At 40.8% G+C, this 26,401-nt stretch overlaps 1 protein-coding gene across 1 annotated transcript in view; it reads right to left on the bottom strand.

The window, feature by feature from the left end:
- The window catches only part of EIF4B (eukaryotic translation initiation factor 4B), a 41,015-nt gene extending 15,724 nt beyond the window's left edge, over positions 1-25,291 (bottom strand). The window contains exons 1-6 of the mRNA XM_070740993.1: positions 25,157-25,291; positions 11,323-11,490; positions 9,544-9,752; positions 7,664-7,786; positions 5,117-5,171; positions 2,800-2,940 (exon numbers count right to left, since the gene is read on the bottom strand). Coding sequence (XP_070597094.1) covers positions 2,800-2,940; positions 5,117-5,171; positions 7,664-7,786; positions 9,544-9,752; positions 11,323-11,490; positions 25,157-25,169 — 709 coding nt within the window. The 5' untranslated portion in view covers positions 25,170-25,291. The remainder of the gene's footprint in view (positions 1-2,799; positions 2,941-5,116; positions 5,172-7,663; positions 7,787-9,543; positions 9,753-11,322; positions 11,491-25,156) is intronic.
- Positions 25,292-26,401: the final 1,110 nt, after the last annotated feature.

A 26,401-nucleotide genomic window follows, 5' to 3' on the forward strand; every position in this document is an offset into this window, starting at 1 on the left:
TTATATTACAGCTTTGTGTTTATACAATACATTCAAGGCAACTTGTAGCAATTAAAATAAAACTCCCTTTTTACAATCCCGTACTCCCTTAATTTGAGATAGAGTTTGGGTGACTGGATGGAGCGGAGCAAAATATAAAATATAGACATAATAAAAGAACAATTAAAATGCATAATTAAAATTAATGCAAAAGGGGGAATTTTGCCATTTTCATAAACTTTTGGTGATTGGAAGCTCAGCAGTTGATTTTTTATATGAGTGTACACACTTTCATCAGAATGTTTTCATCTTGTCCATGAGAAAAGCACTTGCATTTGAAAATACGGCATATACCAAAGTTATATGGTGAAAACAGGATTTGGATTGCTACCATAAATTGATTAAATTTTATTATATAACCTGGAAAAAATAATTCAAATTAGGGGTGATCTCTTCACCATGCTTTTAATTGTTGTATGTAGTATACAAAGCAGTCTTGATCAGGCCCATTACATTGTTTTATTTAGTTTTTCTATATTGCTTTCACTTGGGTATTTATTTTATCTGCATGTATTAGTTTTGCAAATAACACAAGGTGATGAACATATCCAAACCTTCCTCCTTCTATTTTCCCACAACAACCCTCTGAGGTGGGTTGGGCTGACTGGCTGGCTTTCATGGCTAAGGTAGGACTTTAACTCACAGTCTCCAATTTTCTAACCTGGTGCCTTAAACCACTAGACTGATCAAAATCCAGACACTTGGCAGTCTCCCTGCATTTACAACTGTAGGAGTGCTTCAATTCCCCCCACCTCCTACCCCACCCCCCATCTCTGCCTTTTTCGACCCCTGAGTTCAGCAGCTCGTCCTGTTGCTTCCCCCAGCTGACTTTCCCTGCCTTCTTGCTGGGCATGTTCTGATCAAGCATGCCCAGCCTAGCCGTTGTTCAGCAGACAGCTGCTGGTTGCCTGAGACCTTACCCTGAGATTTCATGCAGCGGTTCCCTCAAGAGACCTGGGAAGAAAGCATCATGTGGCCAGCAGCTGCTTTGCTAAACTGATGGGCTGGGGTGGTTGCAGCTTCCCACTGAACTGATGGGCTGGAGCAGCTAGCTCTTCCTGGACTGGCTGTTTCTGCACTGCTGGGCTGGGCAGCTGCTAGTTTGCTTTGTGGGGCTGGGCTGGGTGAATGCTATAGCTCAGGGGCTTCTTACAACTCATGTTATGGCATGCCAAGAAGCCCCCAAGCTACATAGTTGTGGGGTTGTTTACTGCTCCCACAAAGCAGGGTAAACAGGGATGGTGGGAGATGAAAGACGAGCAATCATTTACTGTGGAAGAAGAGAAGCTTGGGGCTAGGAGGGACAAAGCAAAGAGTGGCCTGGATCTGGGTGGGTCCTTGTCTGGGACATGATTAATTATGGCAACAAGAAGTGTCAGGATTGACACTGCTAAGTGATGCAATCACATGTTTTATGACATTGCTTTATAATGGAAATGTCAGTCCCAATTGCTGTCGTAACTCAAGGACGACCTGTATTATGTTGCATATCAGATTTCCTCAACCTGTTGTGCAACTGAATGCATCTGGAAATCTAGGTAGACATTATGAGTATTCTTGCAAAATCGCTACCTTGGAGAACATGATAAAACAGTCATCAGAAAATAAATTGCTTCCCATCATACACAATATAAGAGCCATGGTGGTGCAGTGGTTAGAATGCAGTATTGCAGGCTAACTCTGCTCACATTACCAGGAGTTTGATTCATTCGATTCTGACCAGGTCAAGACAGACTCAGTCTCCCATCTTTTCAAGGCTGGTAAAATGAGGGACTCAAGATTGTTGGGGGCAATATTCACAACTCTATAAACCGCTTGGAGAGGATTATAAAGCACTGCGAAACGGTATACAGTATAAGTCTAAGCACTAAGTGCTATCCTTGTAAATGAATGGCAACTCTGTTGCTAAGCAAGTTATCACATGGTTGCAACCTGCAGTTTTACGCTGGTTTCTCCACTGTGAAAGTGCAAATAGTGATCACATGACTGGGACCAATTACTACTGGCAACACTAGTAAGTGCAGGGACGAGTTGTAAAGTTGCTTTTCAGTGCTGTTGGTAACTTCAAATGGTGCTAAACATGGCTGTTGTTAAATAAGAACTACCTATAGTCTCCCTGGATATTTCCTATCACTTTACTTGCTTCTTTGGGAAGGAAACTGGCAAACTTTGTTTCCTTACAAACACCTAATATTTTGATTTTCTAAAGTACTCATGCAGAGTCTTGTGACATTTGCAACCCGAGCCATTAATAGCTTTACTGAAGTTTGTTAAAACCAAGTTATTCTGGCTCTGAATTGTGAGATTATAGCAATAGCACTTAGACTTATATACTGCTTCACAGTGTTTTACAGCCCTTTCTAAGCAGTTTACAGAATCAGCCTATTTCTCCCAACAATTTGAGTTCTCATTTACTCCCCCACGGAAGAGTGGAAGGCTGATTTAACTTTGAGCCTGGTGAGATTTGAACTGCCAGATTGCAGGCAGCCAGCAGGCAGCAAAAGTAGCTGCAAGTATTGCAGTTTAACCACTGCACCACCATGACTCTTTGTTTAGATATATGATGAAATGTTGATTTAACTCAACTTTGTGCAGTTGGTTGGCCATTGTAAAAAGACACTGAACTAGATGAGCCAATCCAGCAGGGCACTCTTACAAAAAACATGCAATAGTCTGTAGCCTAGTAATATATCTGCCAAGAGCTCAGGGTAACAATATTTCAGATTCTTGCAGGAAATTAGGAGGATATCAAGAACTCACTGTCTCCAAAGCTATCCTCCCCTCTGCGAGGAGGGCCATCATCAAAGTTATCTGTAGCAGGACGTGCCCTCCAGTCAGTCTCGAATCTTTCTGTATCCCGATTGCGATCACGATCTCTGCCAAAAGAGCGATCATCCCGATCTGCGGGAAGAAGGCAAAATGACCCACAATGTTTAAAGATGCATTTCTAATTTATCCAGTTTCATATTTCATAAAGGAAATTATAAGCCCTGTTAACCAGAGCAGATGCATAAATGCCATTCAAACTGAACTATGCTGCATGACAACTATTGCAACAAAAATTATTTTGGACAATGTATGTAGGTCTTCATCCAGCCATTATGAAAAGGGAAACAATGGAAGCAGAATCCAATAATCCCAGTACTAAAACAATAAACAGTCCAGCATGGCATGACAAAATAACTTAATGTGAACAGTAATAGGCAAAAAAACCAAACAACCCCCTGCTGAGTTGGTTAATCGATAGCTCTTAAAAAGAGTTTCTCCCATCCCTGACATAGGACTTGACTGGTATTTCTAATATTCACTGCATTCTTGGACATGGGTATTTCCAAGCAAAACCTGTAACTTGTCAGTTTTATTCTACAAGGGTCGCCCAGAAAGTAATGCATCACATTTTTTTTCTCAGCCTAATGGTATGAATATGAAGCTTTAGATATACAGTGGTCCCTCGAGTTTCGCGATCTCGATCTTCGCTAAACGCTATATCGCGAGTTTTCAACCCGGAAGTAAACTCCACCATCTGCGCATGCGTGCCCTTCCACGCATGCATAGATGGTGGAGTTTCCCCGCCGGGCAGAGGCTTCCCTGGGTCTTCCCCCTCTTGCCCCGGTAAGGTGCGAGCAACGGCGTGGGCGGGTGGGCGGCACACGCGCGGGGAAACCCCAGGGCCGCTTCTCAGCTGAGAAGTGGCCCCAGCAACAGCGTGGGGGGGCGGGCGGCGCGCGCAGCGCGCGGGGAAACCCCAGGGCCGCTTCTCAGCTGAGAAGCGGCCCCAGCAACAGCGCGGGGGGGGGCGGGCGGCGCGCGGGCGCGCGGGGAAACCCCAGGGCTGCTTCTCAGCTGAGAAGCGGCCCCAGCAACAGTGTGGGGGGGCGGGCGGCGCGCGCGCGCGCGCGGGGAAACCCCAGGGCTGCTTCTCAGCTGAGAAGCGGCCCCAGCAACAGCGCGGGGGGGCGGGCGGCGCGCGCGCGCGCGCGCGGGGAAACCCCAGGGCTGCTTCTCAGCTGAGAAGCGGCCCCAGCAACAGCGTGGGGGGGCGGGCGGCGCGCGCGCGCGCGGGGGGAAACCCCAGGGCTGCTTCTCAGCTGAGAAGCGGCCCCAGCAACAGCGCGGGGGGGCGGGGCGGCGCGCGCGCGCGCGCGGGGAAACCCCAGGGCCGCTTCTCAGCTGAGAAGCGGCCCCAGCAACAGCGCGGGGGGGGGGGGGGGCGGGCGGCACGCGCGCGGACAAGCAGCAGCAGCGAGGCGGCGGGGAAACCCAATCTTCGGCTCCTCGCTGCTGCGGTGGAAATAAAAATACCATCTGCGCATGCGCAGATGGTGTTTTTACTTCCGCACCGCTACTTCGCGACAAATCGATCATCGCGAGGGGTCCTGGAACGGAACCCTCGCGATGATCGAGGGACCACTGTACATTATTTGAATTGTCAGGAGCGCGTGTATAAATTTTGTGTTTCTTCAGATAGATAGCATAGCTACAGCAGTGTTTAGAAATGGCGTCTGTAAGTGAGGTACAAGAAGCGTGTTGTCATTGAATTTCTCACTGCAGAGAAAGAAGCTGTTGGGAACATTGACAAACATTTGTGTAGTTTATGGAGAATCTGCATTTGATAGAAGTACAGTTAGTTGCTGAGCACAGGATGACTAAGAGATGATTTGCACAGTGCAGAAATGGCTTTGTGACCAGAACAAGGAGTGGTACCGACAGGGCATACGGGCCATTGTGTCTCGCTGGAAAAATAGAAAGTGTAGAAGAAACATCATTCTTTCTTGCGTGTAAGTTTCATTGTGTTCAATAAATAATTGTTGAAGAAAAAAAATGTGGTGCACTACTTTCTGGGCAACTCTCGTATAGTGCCCAGAGTCAGTTTGTGCGACATGGGAATCCAGAGAGACAAAGGAGGGGTGGAGCTTTGGAATCAAGGGGGGGGGGCAGAAAAACTGACTTACTATAGGAAGAGATAAACAAAATCTGTCAAATTTCTATAATACATTTCTTTATCAACTAAATATGTCTGGATACATATAAGTCATATAGTATAATACCTCAACCCTCTCGGAATGGCAATGGTTACCTTTATCCTGAGCTTGATCAGCAACATCCACTCGTATTCTCCTGCTCCCTAGGCTCTAGACATATAACAAAATAGTAATTATTACATTCTAAAGATGAAATCAGATTTACTTTGCACAGATGGAATTACTTAGTGGCTGGGCTCATACATCTCCCTAAGCCACTTGGTTTTAGCTATGGTTTAGTCAACCATTTGGTTCATATATCGTATGCAACATGGATTGCAAATTAATAATGCCTTGGATTCACATATCATGCTATGTTGTAATTGTATGCATTGTGAGGAACAGTAGCTCTAAATGATGATGAAATTATGCTAGCAGAGACTCCGGTAAATACCATCTATTAATGCTGTTAATATTCACTTGATTCAAATCAAATACAGTGGTGCCTCTACTTAAGAACTTAATTTGTTCTGTGACCAGGTCTTAAGTAGAAGCATTTTTCCCCCCATAGGAATAAATGTAAAAGCAAATAATGCATACAAACACATTAGGAAAGAAATAAAAGCTCGGAATTTGGGTGGGGGGAGGAGGAGGAGGAAGAGGAGGACAGTTGCTGCCAAAGGAAGAAGGTGAGGTGAACCAAAAAACCCCAAAACTTTAAGGCTTAAAAAAAAAAAAGAGGGACTCTGAGGTGGCAAGGAGGAGCATGCCCCTCCCATACACCCAGTGAGAGGCTACCTCCTATATACTGTGCTAGAGAGAGAAACCCAGGAGAGCGAGAGGGGGGAACCTCCAGCTTCTTTGACCAAAAGGCGACTGCTGCTGCTGCTACCTGCTTCCTCTTCCTTCCCATGCTGAAGGGCTCCCCTCTCTCGCTCGCTCACTTTGTAGCCGGCGCCTTTCCTTTACTGTGGTGACTCCTCGGTTTGGCTGAAGCCGAGTTGATTTGGCTGGGGCAAAGCGCCTCTTTTTGTCTTTCTGAACTCAGACGCTCCAGGAGACAACCTTGCGCCGGGTGTGTGGGAGGCAGCGCAAGGGAGTCACCACAGCAAAGTGGTTTATTCCCTCTCCAAGCACCCAGAGAAAGGAAAATGCTTTGTTCGCTCTGGACTGCCAAAGCCTCCTTAAACACCACCGAAAGGCTCCTCTGGCAGCCCAGAAAAGCCTGAGATGGCCGTGATTAAAGGGGGAATGGCAGGAAATTGGCCAGGCCTTCGTGCTGCTCTCAAATTTCCTGGGAATTTTTTCCGGCCTCAGGTTTTTAAGTAGAAAATGGTTCTTAAGAAGAGGCAAAAAAATCTTGAACACCTGGTTCTTATCTAGAAACGTTCTTAAGTAGAGGCGTTCTTAAGTAGAGGTACCACTGTAATCATTTGATTAAAAGAAACACATTTATGTAGCACCCTAATAGCAAATACATTTATTTTATTATTTTAATCCACAATATTCAAAGTGTCACATGACATTTCATTATTTTTCTGCAATAAACATGCATGATTACTGAAATTTGTCTCATGTTCTCTACTATAATTATGAACTTTCATTGATGCAGCTATATTCAGTATCACTACAGAAATAGGAAATATCAAACATCAAATTAAAACTAGCACATATTCTCTCTTGGAATCTGGAGTTCCCAAAATATTAAATTAGCAAGTTACTTTAAACTAAAAGTGGATTTGATGGTCTCCTTTTTAAAAAGGTAGATTAGATTATATAGAATTTAAATAGTCAAGACAGAAAGGACATGTTATGTCAAATCTCTATGTGATATCCTGGACAGAGAAAACCTAATAATCTTATGGCCTTAAAATATTCCCTTAAAATGTATCTAACCTTATTGATTCTTTCTTCAGTTCCATGCTAACATATGTATTTGGAGGCTAAACAGCTCATTATCAAACAACGAGGCTTACAAGTATTATGTATAAAGAACCGTCTACTGAGTAAGAATATTTGCCATCACTGTTTCATTATACTGCACCCCACTCCCTGACTAGTAGTAGCCTTTATGTTGCTGGAAAGAGAAGGACAATGGAAGAAACTGCATATAACAGAGTAAACAGAGTATTGAGGTAGCTGACTATTCTTGGGTTCAGAAAAAGATGCTTCATACTACTAAATAATATAAGCAGATATATATCCTGCCTCAAACAACTAAAAAATAAAGAGCAACCCCAAACTATAAAGCACTAATATAAACTCATTAGATGAGACAGTATAACAGAATAAAAATAAACATGTAAGCATATCATGCATGACTAATTATACTATTCTACATGGAACCTAGAAATGAAGACCAAAGGGGATTTAAGTGCCTTTTTATGATTAATTGACTTGGGGCCATCAAAATGTTTTCAATTGCTACTAGACAGACAGACAGATGTTTTCATCTATTCCATTTACTTGAGAGGGACATCTAGACCTTGTATTAATGAGTATCTTTTTGACTGAGTTCTTCCCTTGTCAATCTAGACTGGATTATGTCTTCAAAATGAAGTATTTTCTTTAAAATTCTACCCACTACTTAAATGAAGTGATTTAATTATCAACTGTTCTTAGCAGTAATGGACTTGGCTTGCATTTGACAAGTTTCAACTCACCTCTTCATTGAAGCTCAAGGCACGGAGCAAGGAGTCTAAGTCTTCAAACTCAGCATATCCAAATCCTTTCAACCTCTCGGGGTTACTAGGCTCTCGGGGCAAACGAACAGCACTTATCTGCAGCTAAATGTGGAATGTGAAAGGAAGAGATTTTCAGTAGTCACTTTGTATAAAACTAAGGTAATAATAGAATTACAATTCAAGTCACAATTGCAAAAAAAAGGCAGTTAAAAATAATTTATTGTCCCCGCTTTGCTCTTATTTAGAAGGTCCATTAGAGAGTGAGGACGAGGGAGAATGGGACCTTCTTACTTCAATGCTCTCTCTTGTCATCTTTATTTTTTATGGATTTTACTGTTATTTCTTTATAATTGCTGTGAGCTGCCTAACGTTGTTGAGAATGATCGGCATACAAATTTGATAAATTAATATTATTACAAAATTGCAACCAATTAAAAAATAAAAATCATTATTAGTAACAGGCAGAGTGAATCACTTGAAAGAGAGTCAGTAATGGATGCAAATGATAGATTTTGTCTAGCTTAACTTATTAAAGATAGAACTGAATATTATCTGAATATTATAGACCCCCCCCCCTTTGCAATTATCAGAATTTGGACAAATTCTGGACATGACAAATATTTCAGTTTATAGTGATTTGAAAGATTGCCTAGTATTTGCAATGTTAGAGGCCAGAAGAGATTTCATAGCTTTTTTAATCACACAATTCTTCCTATAAATTTATTTTAAGATACCGTGTTTCCCCGAAAATAAGACCCTATCTTATATTTTTTAAACCCCGAAATAAGTGCTGAGACTTATTTTCAGGGAAGTCTTATTATTTGGGGGCAAATGGAGCAAGGCAGGGATCCTTAGCTGATTTCCAGCTCTGTCTCACTAATCTTAAGTGGAGGAAATAGTATTTTGGGGGGAAGGACTTATTTTCAGGGGAAGGGCTCATTTTTGGGGAGGGCTTATTTTTGGGAAAACATGGTAGTTACAGAAGATCCTTAGTATTGAAAAGAAATGTAACACTTTAAAGGCAGCTTCATCAGCCTGCCATGGCCAGCATTTCCAAACAAGAGGTATTACTGTTGTGATCTGTAATCAGTGCAGAGTGATTAGAACAGCAATCCCCAAATGATATGCCACAAGAGAACTGCTAGTTCTATGAAAATAACTGCTACTGTAAGCCCAGTGCAGCTGCTCACAGAAAAAGCTGTCGAGTGCCTCTTTTCAGCTCAATGCTCTTCAAACCAAATTTAGATGGGTGGATTTTGCTACCCAAAATTTGATTAGATACTCATCTCATTCTTAGTAAACTCCAATAAACTGCCTAATCTCAGACTCCAGCAGAGTCAGAATAGTGACTTGAATACAATCTCAAAACAGCTGAGATTGTTTAGGACTTCTGAGTTTTAGTCTTAAAAAGAACAAACTCATTTAAAAAGTTCAGATTCCCCCCCTAGGTTCTTGGAAGCTTTACACACTGAGATATGATTGCAAAAAATTGAAGAGCTTCACTAGTTTTGTGATAGCACAAATAATCATGGTAGGCCTTTTTAGTGTTTCTACAAAAAGCAAACTCCCCAGAGTACAGATACTTAGACAACACTTGAGTACACAGGGCTGTTATGCAAGGTGTAATCTCCACTCAAAGAGTACAACGGTCTTCAAATCTGGCAACTTTAAGACTTGTGTACCTCAACTGCTAAAATTCTCCAGCCAGCATAGTCCACACATCTTAAAGTTGCCAAGTTTGGGGACCCCTGGTCTAGTATCTCAATTAAATTAAACATTTTCCCACCTTATTCCACATAGCACTAAGAAGAAATAAACATGTGACCTGCAGGGAAACTCAAGTTATCTCATATACTCACATTAAGTCCTCTGAAGAAATCCTTAATGGATTCTTCTGTTACATCATAGGGCAAATTTCCCAGAAAGGCAGTGTAGGGGGGTGATTTTGGGAGACGGCTTCTGTCAATATTGGGCTCCCGAGCTGCCCGAGGTGCAGTAGGCAGGATGGAACGGTCAATTGGAGGGGCTCGGTACACATCATCATCATTGCTATGCCAGGTGGTGGAAACTAAAAGAACATTTTTGCACATTAACAAACCCAATGGTTTTACAAGTAAATACTATAGTAGTTTGCAGTTGCACATCAATTATTATGTTTCTAGCGATGGAGAGAATACCTGGTAAAGAGCGATTATTTCTGTTTATTTTCAACAGTGTTATGTGCAAATCACAGTACATTGCAAATACATCTCCTCCAAATTTCTTTTATCAAAAACACCATAAGACAATATATGAAACCAGAAGTAATCTAAGACAATTGCTATTACGGGGATAATTATAAAGTAGGGAAAAAAACTATTCTTGAAAGCAGGAAAAGAGAACTTATGTCGCTCAGGGTTGAACTTTGGAGTCCTTGGTGTTCTCTGAGCTTGGCTGTTTCCTTGCAGATACCGTAACTTGCCCTGCCAAGTTTGGTGAGGGTGTGGTTTTCTTTCTGGTTTTCTATGTGTCTATAGAGATAAACACATTTGCACACCATTCAAGAGACAATGAAAAACTAACAAGATTAACAGTACATCCACTCCAGCAACCAACACCCAGATAAGAAGGGGTTAACAACAGACAAACAAGAAGAAAATAATGCCCTAATCAAGGAACCATCAAAGGGAAAAAGCAGCATCCTTACAGAGAATGGCAGGGCAAGCTACTGTATATAAACAGGGAATAAACCCCACACCTGCTAGTATTAAAGATATTACTTAAGATGGGTCTGCAAGCAAATAACCAAGCTCAGAGAGCACCAATGACTCCACTATTTTTGAAATTCAAATGTAGGGTTATTTTTTCAAAAAAATCCATTTTTCCTACCCAGCAAAAATGTATTAAAATGCCCCTATACAAAGGCAAATTCCTTCTCTTTCTATTCAGCAAATTACAGTTTGAGTTATTTCTCAGGGAGAATCCTTCTCAGAAAATGTTCCCATTTCATATGTTTACACAGTAAATCAAAGCTAGCAAAAAAGGGCACAGATAAATGCCAGGTTTACCAGGTTAGTTTGAAATATTAGGATGGTGCAAACTTGCCTCCACAGTAATGCTGTCTCCAGAAATGTTCCAGCCACCCTTAAAGCTCAGCCTACTGTAGTTATCTGACATCTGTTCTTGAATATAGGCTTGGGCTACTAAGATTAACAATTTCTGCAAATGTAGAAACTCCTGGTATCTATTTCACTTTATTTAGTTACTAGAGGGGTATGAGTGGTTTCCAATCTGAAACTGCAAATTTCAAGTTCAAAGCAGTTGTTTCACTTTGAAACATGCTATTTTGACTTGAAAACAAAATGTGTCTGAGTATTTCAAGCTCAAAATACTACCAGAAGAGTCAAAACATTTCGAACCAGCTGTTTTGAACTCAAGATAATTCCTTCCCCCATTTGAAATGTTTTCTATTCCATTAATAGCTGCTTATTCACATAGCTGATAAAAATCCCGCAAGAAATTTAAGGGGAATAAACCAACCACCTTGCCAAAAATATTAACTGGATATTTCTTAGTGACCCTTGCCTATTGAAGTAAAACATTACTATAGGAAAAAAAAGTTTTGAATACAGGGTTGGGAGAGTTAATTTCCTCCTTACCATCTCCTTCCAGGTCGTCTGTTTCATCTGCCCAGCTGACTGGTTTTGGAATATAGGTGGGAGCACCACCACCACCGCCGCCACCACCACCACCACCACCACCACTACCATCCTCTGCCAGAAAATCCGTCAGAGTCAGGGTCTTCCCCTTCTTGTTCTTCTTCTTAGCTGTAAAAAAACAGAGGCAAGGTCACAATCTAAATATGCTTTCCTCAAAATATCTGAAACTGAACTGCTTTTCTGTAAGACGTATTGAGGAGGATACTCCAAAGCTGATCACTTCTATCGTAATAAAAAACATATTCCATTAAGATGCTATTTTGAAACTGAAGTAAAAGGGTTGTAAATATATCACCATAGCAGGGGTATCCAACTTGATTTCATTGAGGCCCCCATCAGAGTTGTGTTTGACCTCAGGTGACTGGGGTGGGTGTGGTCAGCTTGATGTCACTTGTGTGGGGGGAGGGCGCATGTGGTGGCCCGAGAGCTCTGCCAGTGAAAATGGCTCCTAAGCTCTGTTTTCAGCTACTGTGCCAGTGAAAACAGAGCTTGGGAGGGCTGTGTGCACCACAGGTCGGTCTACTGTTTTCCAGGGCAGTACTGCAGGCCAGATCTAAGTATCCCAGGGGTTGGATCCAGCTCCTGGGCCTTGAGATTGACATTCCTGCACAATAGAGTTAGGTAAAGGTAGTTTCATTTTTAAAACAAGAAGGATAAATCCTAAATGCAGTTTTGGAAAATGGATTTTTAAAAAAGTTTTGAATAGTTGATAGCTACTATGCCTTATCTATGCTTCCAATAAGCTTTGCCTAGAATATCAGCCTTCAAGCGAACATACTTTCCTTTTCCCTTCTCTGCCTTTTCAACTCCATATAAGTGGTAGCTGTGAGGAGCCTGTCCAAAGTTATATTCTTATCTACGCAACAATGGAAGTCCCCCCACCCCTTTTCTTTAGGCAAGTTAAAAAAAATGTTCACATCCAAAGGAGATTATGGTGAAATGAAGATGCAGAGCCAACAATCATGGCAAAAAGGAAGGAACTGTCAGAGAAAAGGAGAGGGTGAGAGATCACCCATGTGTGCTTGGGGAAGCTGCTCCTTGCAAGGAGACTTCAAGACAGAGATTTTGCCTATGTTTGAATGCTGGAAGATGTTTGCAACTACAGGGAGACTTTGTAAAGGACACTTAAGTTCAAAAACAGTTCACCTCTAATCATTTTCAGAAATTGCTTAGTAACCTTCCTGAAGTTATTAGAAGCCTTCAAAACTCATTGTGTGAGTTTATTTTCAATTCTGAACCAAAACAACCCTTAACAAATTTAAATTTTTTAAAGAACTTGAAAACTACTGGCAACTAAGATTTTGACCTAAGGAAGTTATAAAAGGAATGAGGATCCAAATAAATCTGGAATATTGGCATTTACTTTAAGATTTTTGAAATTAATTATAAAAATAAACAGCTTCTTTGTCAAGTTTCTAATCTGATTATTTTTGGCTATATTGATTATTGTAAGTCATAACAAAGGTAACTAACAGTTTTAGAAATTGGACATTAGAGGGGAATAAAGATCTTAAAATAAGAAAAAATGACACCAGTACTGGGATTTACAATACAATACAAAATAGTAAAATGTCAGAAATATTAGAGATCTTTGAAGAATGGAGTAGAAATTAGTAACTCTAATATCAACACTGTCAGTAATCATGCCTGATTCTATGGATACACTAAGACTGAAAGATGTTACTGAAGCAACAACAGGCATGGAATAAATTTTATCTGACAAGACAGAAAATGTATCAAAAGCTGAACTACAAACTAAATACCAAGATAATGATTTGGAAAGGGATACTTTACTGGACTTACACAAAATAATGGGCTTATGATTTAAAATTAAAAAGGAAATAGAAATCATAAACCAAGAGAAGTCATGAAAAATGCCTTCTTATTGTATCTATAAAAGAGGCTTGTTCAATAAAAGAGGATTGTGCAATTGTATAAAAAAGAATGAAAGAGAAAGAGAGTAGATTAAAAATTAAGTGTCAGAAGTAAAAAGAAGGATTGCAGTTAACTTCTTTAATCAAGGTTAAAATAATTATTTTTGCTCACATCTTTTTTCCTTTTTTCCTATTATCTTCTTTCTTTTTTAGTTTATTTGTTTTTTACTATTCTAATTAAAGTTCTTAATACAATTTTTATTTAAAAAAGAAACTTGCTTGTCGATAAAATGTATTTGCAAAAGACTACTTATAATTTATAAACTACAGCCTTTTAACAACAGAGCTTTCTACAGTTATAACACAATTCACCAAACAAGAATAGCTACTGTGTTTCCCTAAAAATAAGACTCTGAAATAAGACTACTATGCTATGCACTCAAAAAGCCAATTGGGTTTATTATCAGAGGATGACTTATTTTGGGGGAAACGGTGTACATATATTCTTAGGGATGTGCAATTTCTGTACATATTGCAGTCTTTGTTCAGCACACTGTGTTCATAAGACATTTGAACTGACTGTTGATTTCCAAGAAATAAGACCAAAAAAAATCTGAATCTGGCCTGTACTTCTTAAAAATATTAAAAACAAACAAATCTACAGCAATGGATGGTTTCTATATTAATAAATTCCAGTTTTTGCAAAGTTGATCAGTACTCATGTATCCTCACAACAGGATCGGCAACTTATTATTGAAATGTCAAATAAACATAGCTCTATTACTCTCCGTATTAACCTCAAACAACCTTATAGTTAGTCAAGTCTACTAAAGCAAACTCCAACTATAGTATAGTTTATCATAATATGTGCAGAAAACCAGGATATTCTAACCAAGTTTGTCCTCAAGATTGAAAATTCTCAATTTGTAAAATTCCCATATTAATATACTTTTTAAAAGATGAGAGGTCTCAAAATTCAGATAAGGGAAGGATCTGGGTCTATAATAACTGTCTGCAGATTGATTAATAGAATTCAGTAGTCAACCATAAAGTTCTCTTAATTTAAGAACTAATTTAATTTAAAGATTCAAATGTCACTATTTGTTCAAATGGTAACTAATCATACTCCAGAATATTGAATACATTGAAAACATGGATATGCTGCTTATTGAAAAATCCTGAAGCAGTAATTATAACTAAATGAAAACAGAATTAAAAGCGGTAAAAAGTTATACAAATCAGGGTGAGCTAAAAAATAAATCCCCCAATGAAGAGTTAAAAAATTAAGGGGATATAATGATGAGAAAAGCAAATATAAAAAGAGAGTGGTATAGAGCAGGGGGATTAAACATGCTGTCCGCCGTGTGGATAAAACCTGTGCAGGCCACACCCACCCCAGCTCTGCAAGGGCAAACACAATCCCTATACGGCCCGTGATGTGATCACGTTTGACACATCCAGTATAAAGTATTGGGGGGAAATCGCTATTCCCATTTCAATACATGCTAAATAATGCTACTATTGTAAAACCACTCTTGCTTTTCAATTCCTAGCAATAAACTAGTTGCTGCTTCAAACTTGTTCTGCAGCAAACAAATATAATACCAGCTCAAGATATGGATGGATGCCCTTCTCCAAAAGCTCATATCAGAAAGACATTCTACAGTGTGCTAAGATTTCCTTTATATTTGCATTATTTTTAAAGGGCAATGTGGATACATAGGCTACTGTTATTGCAGATAAACAATGCAGATATTGTCTCTGCAATTACCAAGAAAAACTAAAAAGGAAGCAACATTAAAAGAATAACAATCCAATGCTAATAAGAGTTCATTGTACAACACCTTTACTAATATTTCAGGATGCCTGCAGATTCTGGTAGGGTTTTATCTTCTCTACAATTGCACCCTAAAAATTTCTGCACGAAGGGTAAGGCATTAAGCCAATATATAAAATGGATTGGCAATGCTTTACAATATTTAATGATTCAGCTGCTGCTCTTGGTTCACATTACTTACTTTCTTCTGCAACCTGCATAGTAATTGGTCAGTCCCTGACCAAAGATAAACGGCATGGTTTTAAACTATTTGCCACCTCCACTCTCTTATTAAGAGTGTAAACCCTACAGACAACTTAGAGAGACATTTTTTTTTGCCTCCATCATGCCTCCACATTGTGATAATTTCAATTACGTCATCACATTATGACTTCATGGCAAGGCTAGCAAAAGATGTGCCTTTAAGTCCATGAAATGTTGCCTTATTTGTATAATTATATATACTTTCTAGATATAAGAAGCTCCACAAACAAGCACTGCATATCCAGAGAGGGCTGGAATCTTTGAGGACAATTAGATTCTATATTTTATAGAATAAAATTAACAGAATCACCGAACTACAGGCTAGATTCAAGGATAAACCATTTCTGAGAAGAAAGCAATAATAAACTGCTTCCATGTTACCAAGAAAATTATATGGATGAATCTATAAAATCATGATAAACCAAGATTGCCTTAAAGATTTTACAATCATACAGGAGACACACTGGTAAATAATACATGCTGTAAATGCAAGTCTCCAGGTTTAATCACTGGTATCAACAACCAGATTAAGACTCTGGAAATACCAAAACTAGTCATAGTAAATACATTCGCTTTCAGATTCCAATTAAAAATGTAAAATTTTCATATAGATGTCTTTTGAGATCAAAACAATTTCTTGAACAACACTGAATAATATTGGGTTTTTTTTCCATTTCACCCTAGTGTATATATGAACGCCGTAATTTATAAAGCAGGATTTTAGCTTTAATAAAATATATGAAAAGCTGATTTACTGTTACTAAACAATAAGGTTTCTTTGGTTTGGACTTAGAATGTTACATGAGCCAAACTAAAAATGTCTTCTTTAAAGAAACAATAGCTTAATACTATGTAAGTTAGTTTTTTTATCTCAATATATTCTTTCAACTTTATTAAATGGAATTATAATTTTTTCCGCTAATACAACTGGAAGGGAAGTCCATTTTCAGCCTCTCACATAACCTCAAAATCGGCTTTGGCAAGTTTTGGAACTATAGTGAGCTGTAGGAAGAAGCACAGAAGTAAAACATTATTGTGAAAATCATTTTCAAGCTTATTGGAAAGCAGGGTGCTTTTATTCTGCATTACTTTAGGAGAAGGATGGACACTATAGTTTAAGGTCCCCTAATTACTCCTGTTTTACAGGCCCATCCTATCTACAGTTATAGATGACCTCCACGAATGTGTGGCTAAAATGTATGTTCGTAGTACCCAATGAAAACACGGTTCTGAATTCCACTGTTGTTCATTTCATATCATTCTTGGGATAAAGATATAAAAACAAGGCTTAATTCTATAATCACACTATCCTTGGGTTGTGTTCATTCAGCAGTTTGCTTTCAGTGCTTTAAAAAAGTGGAAACCAAAACAAAGATATACAAATAATTTCCATCTACCATGTCAACATGATATACCCAATAGCATAAATCTCCATTTAGCATCATAGTAGCCTTGTCAATTTTTTTCTTGACTTTCACTTTTATACCCCACAATGCTAAAAATCCATGGTTCCTGAAAAGCTTCTACTCCATTCAAGTTTTCTACATAAACAATATGAAGCATTTGTCAAAAGCCAATTTTAGTCCATAATCAATGAAGCATTTATATTAAACCTTAAAATGGAAAACATCCCATTGCAAATTAACCTTTTAGAAATTATCCTCATCCTAATTGACATCCTAATGACATCCCGATATACTATACCTTCAACTTAATACAAGTTAGCTATTTCAACACATATAACTGCCACTACACACTTGAATACTATACACTTGTTTTATAAAGAAACAGCTCTGTGCCGCTATTACCTGAAGCCAAAAATGCTTATTTTTTAATCTAAACCATAATTTCAGTCAGGGGAAAAACATTCATAATAAAAATCCAAGTTTTAAAGAGCTATAAAACTCATTACAATGCTTTGAACAGTTTCTTGATTAGTAACTTTGGCTAAAACAAATCTAAAGTTATAATGCACTTACTCAGAGATCTTTATGCAATATAAAAAACATGCATCAAATCTTGGAAAGGAGCAAAAGATTATTTTTCCATTTTAAAATGCAAATAAAATGTTTGCTGGAATCATCACCAAATATATTGAAATTGAAATATATATTTTATGTGGTACAGTTTGATTTTGTAACAATATACATACATGTACAACTTTTAATCTGTTTTCCTTCTTCCTTTCAACAAAGGTAGAGGCCCCCCCACTATTTTTGCATCATAAAGAGATTCACTGTTGTGCAAAACCAGTGTTTCAAAACTTTGCAAACAAAGGGAGAAAAACCCCTAAAGACCTTGGATAAATCTAACCTTTATCCAATCTTTTTTCTTATACTCATAGCAGATGTATTTAAAAAACTATGGCAGCCAAACTCTTCCGATCTTATTTGGTATATCACCAAAATTTGGAAAATAACAGAGTGCCACTTCATTTTTCCTGGCAAAGATGAGAAGCATTTGGGCAGAAATGTTTCAGTAATGAAATATAAAATAGAACCATATTTTGTTAACTGACATGCTAAGAAGGGAATGAATTCTAATGGTTCTAGCACAATGAGAAAAAGTTATGCCACAAATACTGTCTCTTTGCTTGGGAATGTTTCACATTTTGTTTGAAATGTGAATATTTAAGATATATAATGTCCCTCCCTATATCTAAAGATTATTACATGTTTTTGTACATCTTCCTACAAATATATTCTCTAGATTGCCCTGGAACAGATCAAATGAAAAATATAAAATAACAAAATCTTTCAGCAGTGAAGATGTGCCAGAATCAATGAAATAAGAAAATTTAAGCCAATTGTTTCAAAATTCTCTTGCTGCTTTTCAGAAAGAAAAATCTAGTGCAACTGCTAACTAACAGCACATGTCAAAAATATTGCTATTAATTGCATAGATTTCTCTTTGCTTAGTAATTATTTGGCTACATAAGTATTCTTTAACAAAAAACGGAATAAAGAACAAAATTCCAAATATTTTATGTTAAGTAAATTGCCAAGAAGCATCCTGATATATAAATCAAATCTAACTTTGTCACAGTCAGATCATCAGTTACCAGATCAAATGTACATTTATATTATTAATATAAATTTACATTAACATAATTTACATTATGCTATTATTAATTTTCATCTGTCTGAAAATCAAAAATGTGGGACACAACAATACTGGAAAATAAGGGAGAAACATCTGGGTTTTCTTGTCTTGTCACCTATATTTCCACTTTTATAGACTCATTAATTCACAGACATTATTGTCCTAAACTATATATACTAGAAAGTAAATGAAGAAAAGATTCTAGGTGCCTCTTTGGGGAAAGAGTATCCACCTGGAGGGGATAAAACTACTGTTAGCACTAAATTAAAAAACAAAATAGGTCTGATATAAAAAGATAAAGTTTTTAAAGTCATGAATAAACCTTAAAGAATAGAATTTTCAGAATTCCATCATGAAGCAAATTGTCCCGATATTTATGCATCTGATAATGAATTTCCAGACAGCTTCGGGGGAAATATTGTGAACCATGTTGGTACAGTGGTACCTCTACCTAAGAACTTATGAACTTTTCTAGATAAGAACTGGGTGTTCAAGATTTTTTTGTCTCTTCTCAAGAACCATTTTTTACAAGCCCAAGCCTCTGAAACTGTAACTGGAAAAGGCAGGGAGAAGCCTCTGTGGGGGCCTGTCTAGGAATCTCCTGGGAGGAAACAGGGCCTCCACCCTCCCTGTGGTTTCCCCAATCGCACACATTATTTGCTTTTACATTGATTCTTAGGTGGAAAATTGCTTCTTACAAACTTTTCTACTTAAGAACCAGGTCACAGAATGAATTAAGTTCGTACGTAGAGGTACCACTGTATAGAGTTTAAAACATTAAGCTACAAAGTAGGGAAAGTATGTTTCTAGTCCAGCTTTAAGCATGAAAAGTGAGGTGACTATGGGCCTGTCATTCTCAGCCTTGGGAAGTAGGCAAGGGCAAACCATTTGAAATTTTGCCAAGAACATTGCAACAATTTCTGCAGGCAAACACCAAAAGGTAAAACTGATCAACAGACATTCAAAGGCAAGTATTTTGAATCAAAACTGACTTGAAGGCACATACAGGCACTGGGGCCTGGGGCAATATGCCTAAGTTCTGGGAAAACCCCAAGTTTCAACTGTTGATCAGTTTCATGTGCTAACAACTGGGTGTTGGTCAGTGTGGGCAACCTTGCAACAGGACTTCTGTTTAACACAAAGGATCAGTCATATTCAGGGAATTGCGTAACATAGTTTAAATGAATCTTAGCCTTTTGCATGGTGCTATTCCTAAAAGGTTTAGATTACTATAGAGCTAGTTTGGTTTCAGTGGTTAAGGCAACAGCTAGAAACTGAAAGACAGCACAAAAAACAGCTGAGTGACTGAACTTGGACTAGTCATTTTCTCTTCAGTTCTAAGAAGGAGGAAATGGCAAGCCACTTGCCAAGAAAACTGCAGGGACTTCTCCAGGCAGCCTCTAAGGACATCATTGAATGGAAAAGGAAAAAAAACCCATAGTACTGTATTTACACAGTAGTTTTTATCTACTGGATTTCTAGCATAGTGAGTAGTGCAATCAAGGTATACTTTAGAATACTTCTACAAATATATCTATAGTATACTGCTGGTAACCAATTTCTATTGCAATTATATGTTGTAATTATATGCACTTTTTTTTTAAAAAAAGTGCATTCTATGCATCCAGTTGGGAAAGGGGATTAAGATCCCCAAGTAAATGTTTTTAATTATCATGCTTCAATTTGTCATCTTTGGGGGATATCACATCTAAATCTTTTTTGCCATATTCCTTAAACTGAGAGCACACCCTAAAACAAATAGAACTTCCTACATAAAATAAAGATGAAGATGAAATTATTGGAACCCCAAAAAGCTGCTTTGTAAAGAAACTTTCTGTCGGTACTAATCGGCATAACATTTTTGATGTACACATATTCTTCTAATATGTTTCGTCAATCAATCTCCTGTAAGAACGATCCTGCTATCTGGTAATCCTATTAAATCTGTCCCAGATCCAAGGATCGACAAACCCAGGCGCCTGGTCGCCAGTGGCGCCTAGAAAATGTTGTCTGGCGCCTAGAAAATGTTGCCTGCTGTACTGTATGTATACAGCAGTGTTTTTCACGAGGTGGCTCCTGCAAGTGGGAGCTCCAGGGCTGAGGCTTCAGCCCTGGAGCTCCCACTTGCAGAAGCCGCCCCCCGGCTATTGCCCGCCGCCGCCGCTACCCGCGCACCCCAAAATACCCCCCCTGCGTGCCCTTTTCCATGGGCGCGCAGTCCCCATTCCCCTGCCTGCCTGGGGGGGGGGGGCGGGGGCGGGGAGGCGCCGGCAGTAGAAGGCGCAGCCCCCGCCCGCCCGATCCGCTCCCTCTCCTCCTCTTCCGCTGAAAGAAACGCGCGGAAGCTGCCTTTTGACTCCGATGCTTTGCTGCTCGTGGGGGGGGGGGGGTTGGCGGTGCCCCCGCCCGCCCGATCCGCTGCCTCTCCTCTTCCGCGGAAAGGCAAAGGGCGTGCCCCGCCGCTTAGGCTTTTGCTGCTTCTGGAGGGGTGGGCGCCGATCCCCCCCCCTTCCAGGAGCAGCAAAAGCCTAAGCGACGGGGCGCGCTTTTTGCCTTTTGACTCCGATGCTTTGCTGCTCGTGGGGGGGGGGGGGGTTGGCGGTGCCCCCGCCCGCCCGATCCGCTGCCTCTCCTCTTCCGCGGAAAGGCAAACGGCGCGCCCCGCCGCTTAGGCTTTTGCTGCTTCTGGAGGGGTGGGCGCCGATCCCCCCCCCTTCCAGGAGCAGCAAAAGCCTAAGCGACGGGGCGCGCTTTTTGCCTTTTGACTCCGATGCTTTGCTGCTCGTGGGGGGGGGGGGGGGTTTGGCGGTGCCGATGCCAAATGCTTTCCCTCCGTGGTGGGGGGTGCAGGGCAGGCGCAGTCAGCCCCAGGAGACAAAGATGGAATGAGAGAAAGGAAAGAGAGAGAAAGGGAGGGAGAGAAAGAAAAAGTGAGAGATAGAAAGGATAGAGAGAAAGGGAATGAGAGAAAGGAAAGAGAGAGAAAGAGAGGGGGAGAAGGAAAGAGTGAGAGATAGAAAGGATAGAGAGAAAGAGGGAATGGAAAGAGAGAGAAAGGGAGGGAGAGAAGGAAAGAGTGAGAGATAGAAAGGATAGAGAGAAAGAGGGAATGAGAGAAAGGAAAGAGAGAGAGAGAGAGAAAATAAGAGAGAGAGAGCAACAGAGAGAGAAAGAACAAGAGAGAGAAAGCATGAGAGAGAGAAAGAACAAGAGAGAGAGAGAAAATAAGAGAACAAGAGAGAGAAAAAGATAGCAAGAGAGAGAGAAAGCAAGACAGATAGGGAGAGGAAAGGAGAGTGAGAGAAATGAGAACAAAAAGGGGAGAAAAAAGGAGAAATGAGAAAATGATTGAGGCAGAGAATGAGAGGAGAGAGTGAAACAAAAGAGAGAGAGAGGTGATTCTTGAAGCATATGGTAAAAAGCACCCAAATAATAAGAAACCCCCCCCAGCCCACACCTGTTTTTGAAAAGGATAAAAGAGAAAAAAACCCCAGCCCTCAACTGGTTTTGGAAATGGTTGGAGTGTGTATACATACACACACATAAGGGGGGGAGAGAGACAGGGATGGAAAAAGAGGAGAAGTGAGAGGGAGAAGGAATGAGGGAAAAAGGGAGGAAGAGAGAGAAATGAGAAACACGAGAGAGAAAAGGGGGAAAGACAGGAGAAGTACCCAGAAATGAGACAGTGGTATAAATTTCAGGAGGGATGATTGATGATTGACTGTATTTATAAGGGGATGTTACATGGGATTGTATATATGAGGGGGTTATTTATGTATGTATGTATGTATGTATGTATGTATGTATGTATGTATGTATGTATGTATTTATTTATTATTTATTTATTTATTAGATTTGTGTCATTTTGGTTGGTGGTGTGCCCCAGGATTTTGTAAATGTAAAAAATGTGCCGCGGCTCAAAAAAGGTTGAAAATCACTGGTATACAGTATATTTTTCGGATCCCGACGGGAGTACAGCAGAGCCGGCTCGGCGGAGCCAGGCCTGCGCCGGGGGGGAGGGGGTGAAAGCGATGTCAGGTGGAGACTCGGCAAAAAACCAAGTTTGCTTAAAAAAAATTCTGGCTCCTAAATTTTTTGGCTGGCTCCTAGATTCTGAACAACTTTGTCGACCCCTGCCCAGATCTATCTTTTTTTTCCCCTCCCAAAAAATGCCTTTTGGGAAAATAGTGTATTTGAGACAGTAATGGCAGATAAGGGAAAATAATTAGAAATAGGAAGTATATATGCAATTAGAAATTAACTAAGGCTTTAACAGTAAAGAGAGGTCACTCTATGATCTATAGTAGTTTCTTTGCACATAATAACATTCTACATTAAGAAAAACTGCACATATTAAAAGCCTCAAAACTGAAAAACAAAATTCTATTCAAGGATTATGATTAGTACATTACAAGCCCAAGTATACCTCCGTCATTCATGAATGTTTCCCAATAGTAAACACCCACCCACAAAAATAGGAGAACATAAATGTGGAAGCCCTGCGCCAATCTGCTTTAAGATTGACTGGCTTTCTAATTTATAAAAAGAAAATTGCTGTTTTAACTTAGGACAGTAGCAGGGTCACAGTGGAAGGCAGGGGAGCCTGGAATGCTCTGGTCCATGGGATCATGAAGAGTCTGACTTGGCGACTGAATAACAAAAACCTGTTTTAAAAGCCTATTCTATAGGCTGGGCTTATAAAAAGTTCATTTTACCACATATATCAATATGCCACACTTCCACCCCAAATTGTAGTGGTGGTATGTGTATAAAGCTCTCTATAATGGACACGAATGCATTATGGCAAATATTACAAAGGTAACAGTCAGCACATAGAACTATTCTAGGAAGACCATGAATAAAAACATCATTTTTTAGAAATGCAGGTAGTCCACGTGGCGTTGTAAAGTATCTGATGACCACTTTTCACATTTTTGATCGCTGCAGCAACCTCACGGTCATGTGATCTACATTTAGATGCTTGGCAACTGGTTTGTATTTAAGAAAGTTGCAGCGTCCCGGGATCATGTGATCAAAATTCAGACTCTTGGGCAACTGTTTCACACTTAACAACCGTTGCTGTGTCTCCCCCCCCCCAAGGTCACGCAATCACCTTCCTGTGACCTTTTGGCATGCCAAGAAAATGGGCAAATCAGATTCACTTAATAACTATGTTACTTGTTTTAACAATCCACTTAAGGAACATGGCAAGAAGAGTCATAAAACGGGGAGTAACCATTTGATGACATTTCTTCTCATAAACCTCTCATTTAAGGAATATAAATCCTGGGCTCCATTACGGTTGTTAAGTTCAGGACTTACCCATTGTACAGTTTGAGGAGCCAGGGTGGTGCAGTGGTTAGGGTGCAGCACTGCAGGCCACTTCAGCTAACTGCTAACTGTAGTTCAGCAGTTCAAATCTCACAACCGGCTCAAGGTTGACTCAGCCTTCCATCCTTCCGAGGTGGGTAAAAGAGGACCCAGATTGTTGGGGGCAATATGCTGATTCTGTAAACCACTTAGAGAGGGCTGTAAAAGCACTATGAAGTGGTATATAAGTATAAATGTTATTGCTAAATCTAAATGCAATTGTTTAAGTGACAAGGTACGGAAGGGCAGGTAAGGGAAAAGTCACCTCGTGCAGATTTTACTGCCCGGTACAGAATCCATCCATGGACTAAGGAGTGCCCTTCCCCCCCAATCCCGCATTTCTGAGGGAGAAAAAAAAGGGGCCGTGACTCCTCCCATTTCTTAAGAGAGGATGACAACAACGATCTAACATTAAACCCCTCTCGGACCCTTTCGCAGTGTTTGTTGTTGTTTTCAACCTTCGTTTCAGCAACCCTTTTCTAAGTAAGAGCAGCCTCCAAGGCAGGCCGGATCTCCTGACGTCATTGCGAGCGAGGTTCTTCACGGCAAGGGTAAGCAAATGGCCGAGGGCTCCCAATGCCACCTCATGGGCTCGTGACCCCTCAGGAGACACCACACATATTTCCCCACAGGAAGATTTCCTGAGGTGTTTTTTTTTAAACTATTAACAGTCTTTTCCTCAGAAGGAAGATAAAAGATTTGGGGGGGGGCAAGGAGAAGAGGAGCTCTGACAGAAAGCGTGGTTTAATTTTTTTTTAAAGGAGGGAAGGGACAACGGGCAGCTCGTATCCCTCTCTCGCGCGCGCCGATAAAGGACACCCGCGAGTCCGACTCTTCTGAGGGGAGCCATCAGGAGCGGCACCCACGTGGGTGCCGCCCAGGCCCTTCTATCCCCTCCCCACTTCAACCGGGGCCCGCCGCTTGCGACTGCGCACTGGGAAGGCGGCCGAAGGTTCCATCTGCTCGCTTTTCTTCCCCCCCCCCCCGCGCCGCCTTTCCCTTCTCTTCCCCTACCGCCCCCGCCCCACGTGTAGATTGCTGGTCACTTAATTCGGTCGCGCGAGTGCCGCTTCCGCCGCCCGCGTGCCCGAAGCCGAAGGGCCGCTTGTCGTGTTTGGGAACCCCATGGCGCGCGCCGATTCGGGCTTTTTAGCCTTCCACTCACCCCCACCCCCACCCCACTCCCCCCACCCCCGCCGGCGCCCAGCAGGCCTAAAAGAGAGGCCGAGGGCCCGCGGACGCTTCGCGGCGCGCCTCTCCCCTGCAACCCGGCGTTGGAATGAGATCGAGCCGGACGCTGCCGGCCTGTCTTAAAGCGAAGGCCCGCGTCCCGCGGAGCACCGCTCACCTGAGGCCGCCATGTTGGGATGAGCGAGAGAAGGCAAAAAGGCCCGGATGCGCCCGTCACGTGATTATAGCGAAGGCGGCACCACCTCCCCTTCTCTTCTCAGAAGGGCGGAGGCAAAAAGAAAAAAAGGAAAAATGGGGAGGGAGCAGGCGATAAACAAAAAGGGTTGGATTGGCTTTGCGGTTCATAACCCCAGAGCGCTGGGTGAGATCTGAGCGCGCGGGAACAGGATAAGAAAATTTCCTTCAAAACAAATCTTTACTGTCTAGCGGTGACGTGGAACTTAATTTAGCCAATTCACCTCTTTGGTTTCTCGCCTGTTCTCTCCCCATTTTTTCCCCAACCTGGGGCATACATACATACATACCGTACATACATACATACACTGCTCAAAAAATAAAGGGAACACTTAAACAACACAATATAACTCCAAGTAAATCAAACTTCTGTGAAATCAAACTATCCACTTAGGAAGCAACACTGATTGACAATCAATTTCATTTTGTTGTCAGCACATTCAACTTTGTACAAAACAAAGAATGAGAATACAGTATTTCATTCATTCAGATCTAGGTTGTGTTATTTGAGTGTTCCCTTTATTTTTTTGAGCAATATATCTATGTACTGTATATTCAAAGTAGCACGAAGCCCATAACTCCAGCCTGATGATGGCGAATGCAATTTCACCGAAACGTCACAAAGACACTCAAAATATTACATGGGGAAAAACCCGAACTCACAACAATCTATGTACATATACCCGTGAAAATCTACGAAAACAAATATATATCTGTATATGTATGTATATACATACATACATACATACATACATACATACATAATTTGTTCCGTGACCAGGTTCTTAAGTAGAAAAGTATAGGAATCAATGTAAAAGCAAATAATGCGTGCAAGCTCATTAGGAAAGAAAAGCTCGGAAATTAGATGGGAGGAGGAGGAGGAAGAAGAGGAGGAGGACAGTTGCTGCCGAAGGAAGAAGGTGAGGGGAGGGGGAAAAAAAGATCCAAAACTTTAAGGCTTAAAAAAAAAAGAGGGATTCTGAGGTGGTGAGGAGAAGCACCTGTCTCTCATACACCCGGCACCAGGCTGCCCCCATTTACTGTATCAGAGAGAGAAACCCAGGCGGGCAAGAGGGAGGAACCTCCTGCTCTTTTGACCGAAAGGCGGCTGCTGCTGCCTGCTTCCTCTTCCTTCCCATGCTGAATGGCTCCCCTCTCCTCTCGTTCG

The sequence above is a fragment of the Erythrolamprus reginae genome, chromosome 2 (genome assembly GCF_031021105.1).
Source record: "Erythrolamprus reginae isolate rEryReg1 chromosome 2, rEryReg1.hap1, whole genome shotgun sequence".
NCBI lineage: Eukaryota > Metazoa > Chordata > Lepidosauria > Squamata > Dipsadidae > Erythrolamprus > Erythrolamprus reginae.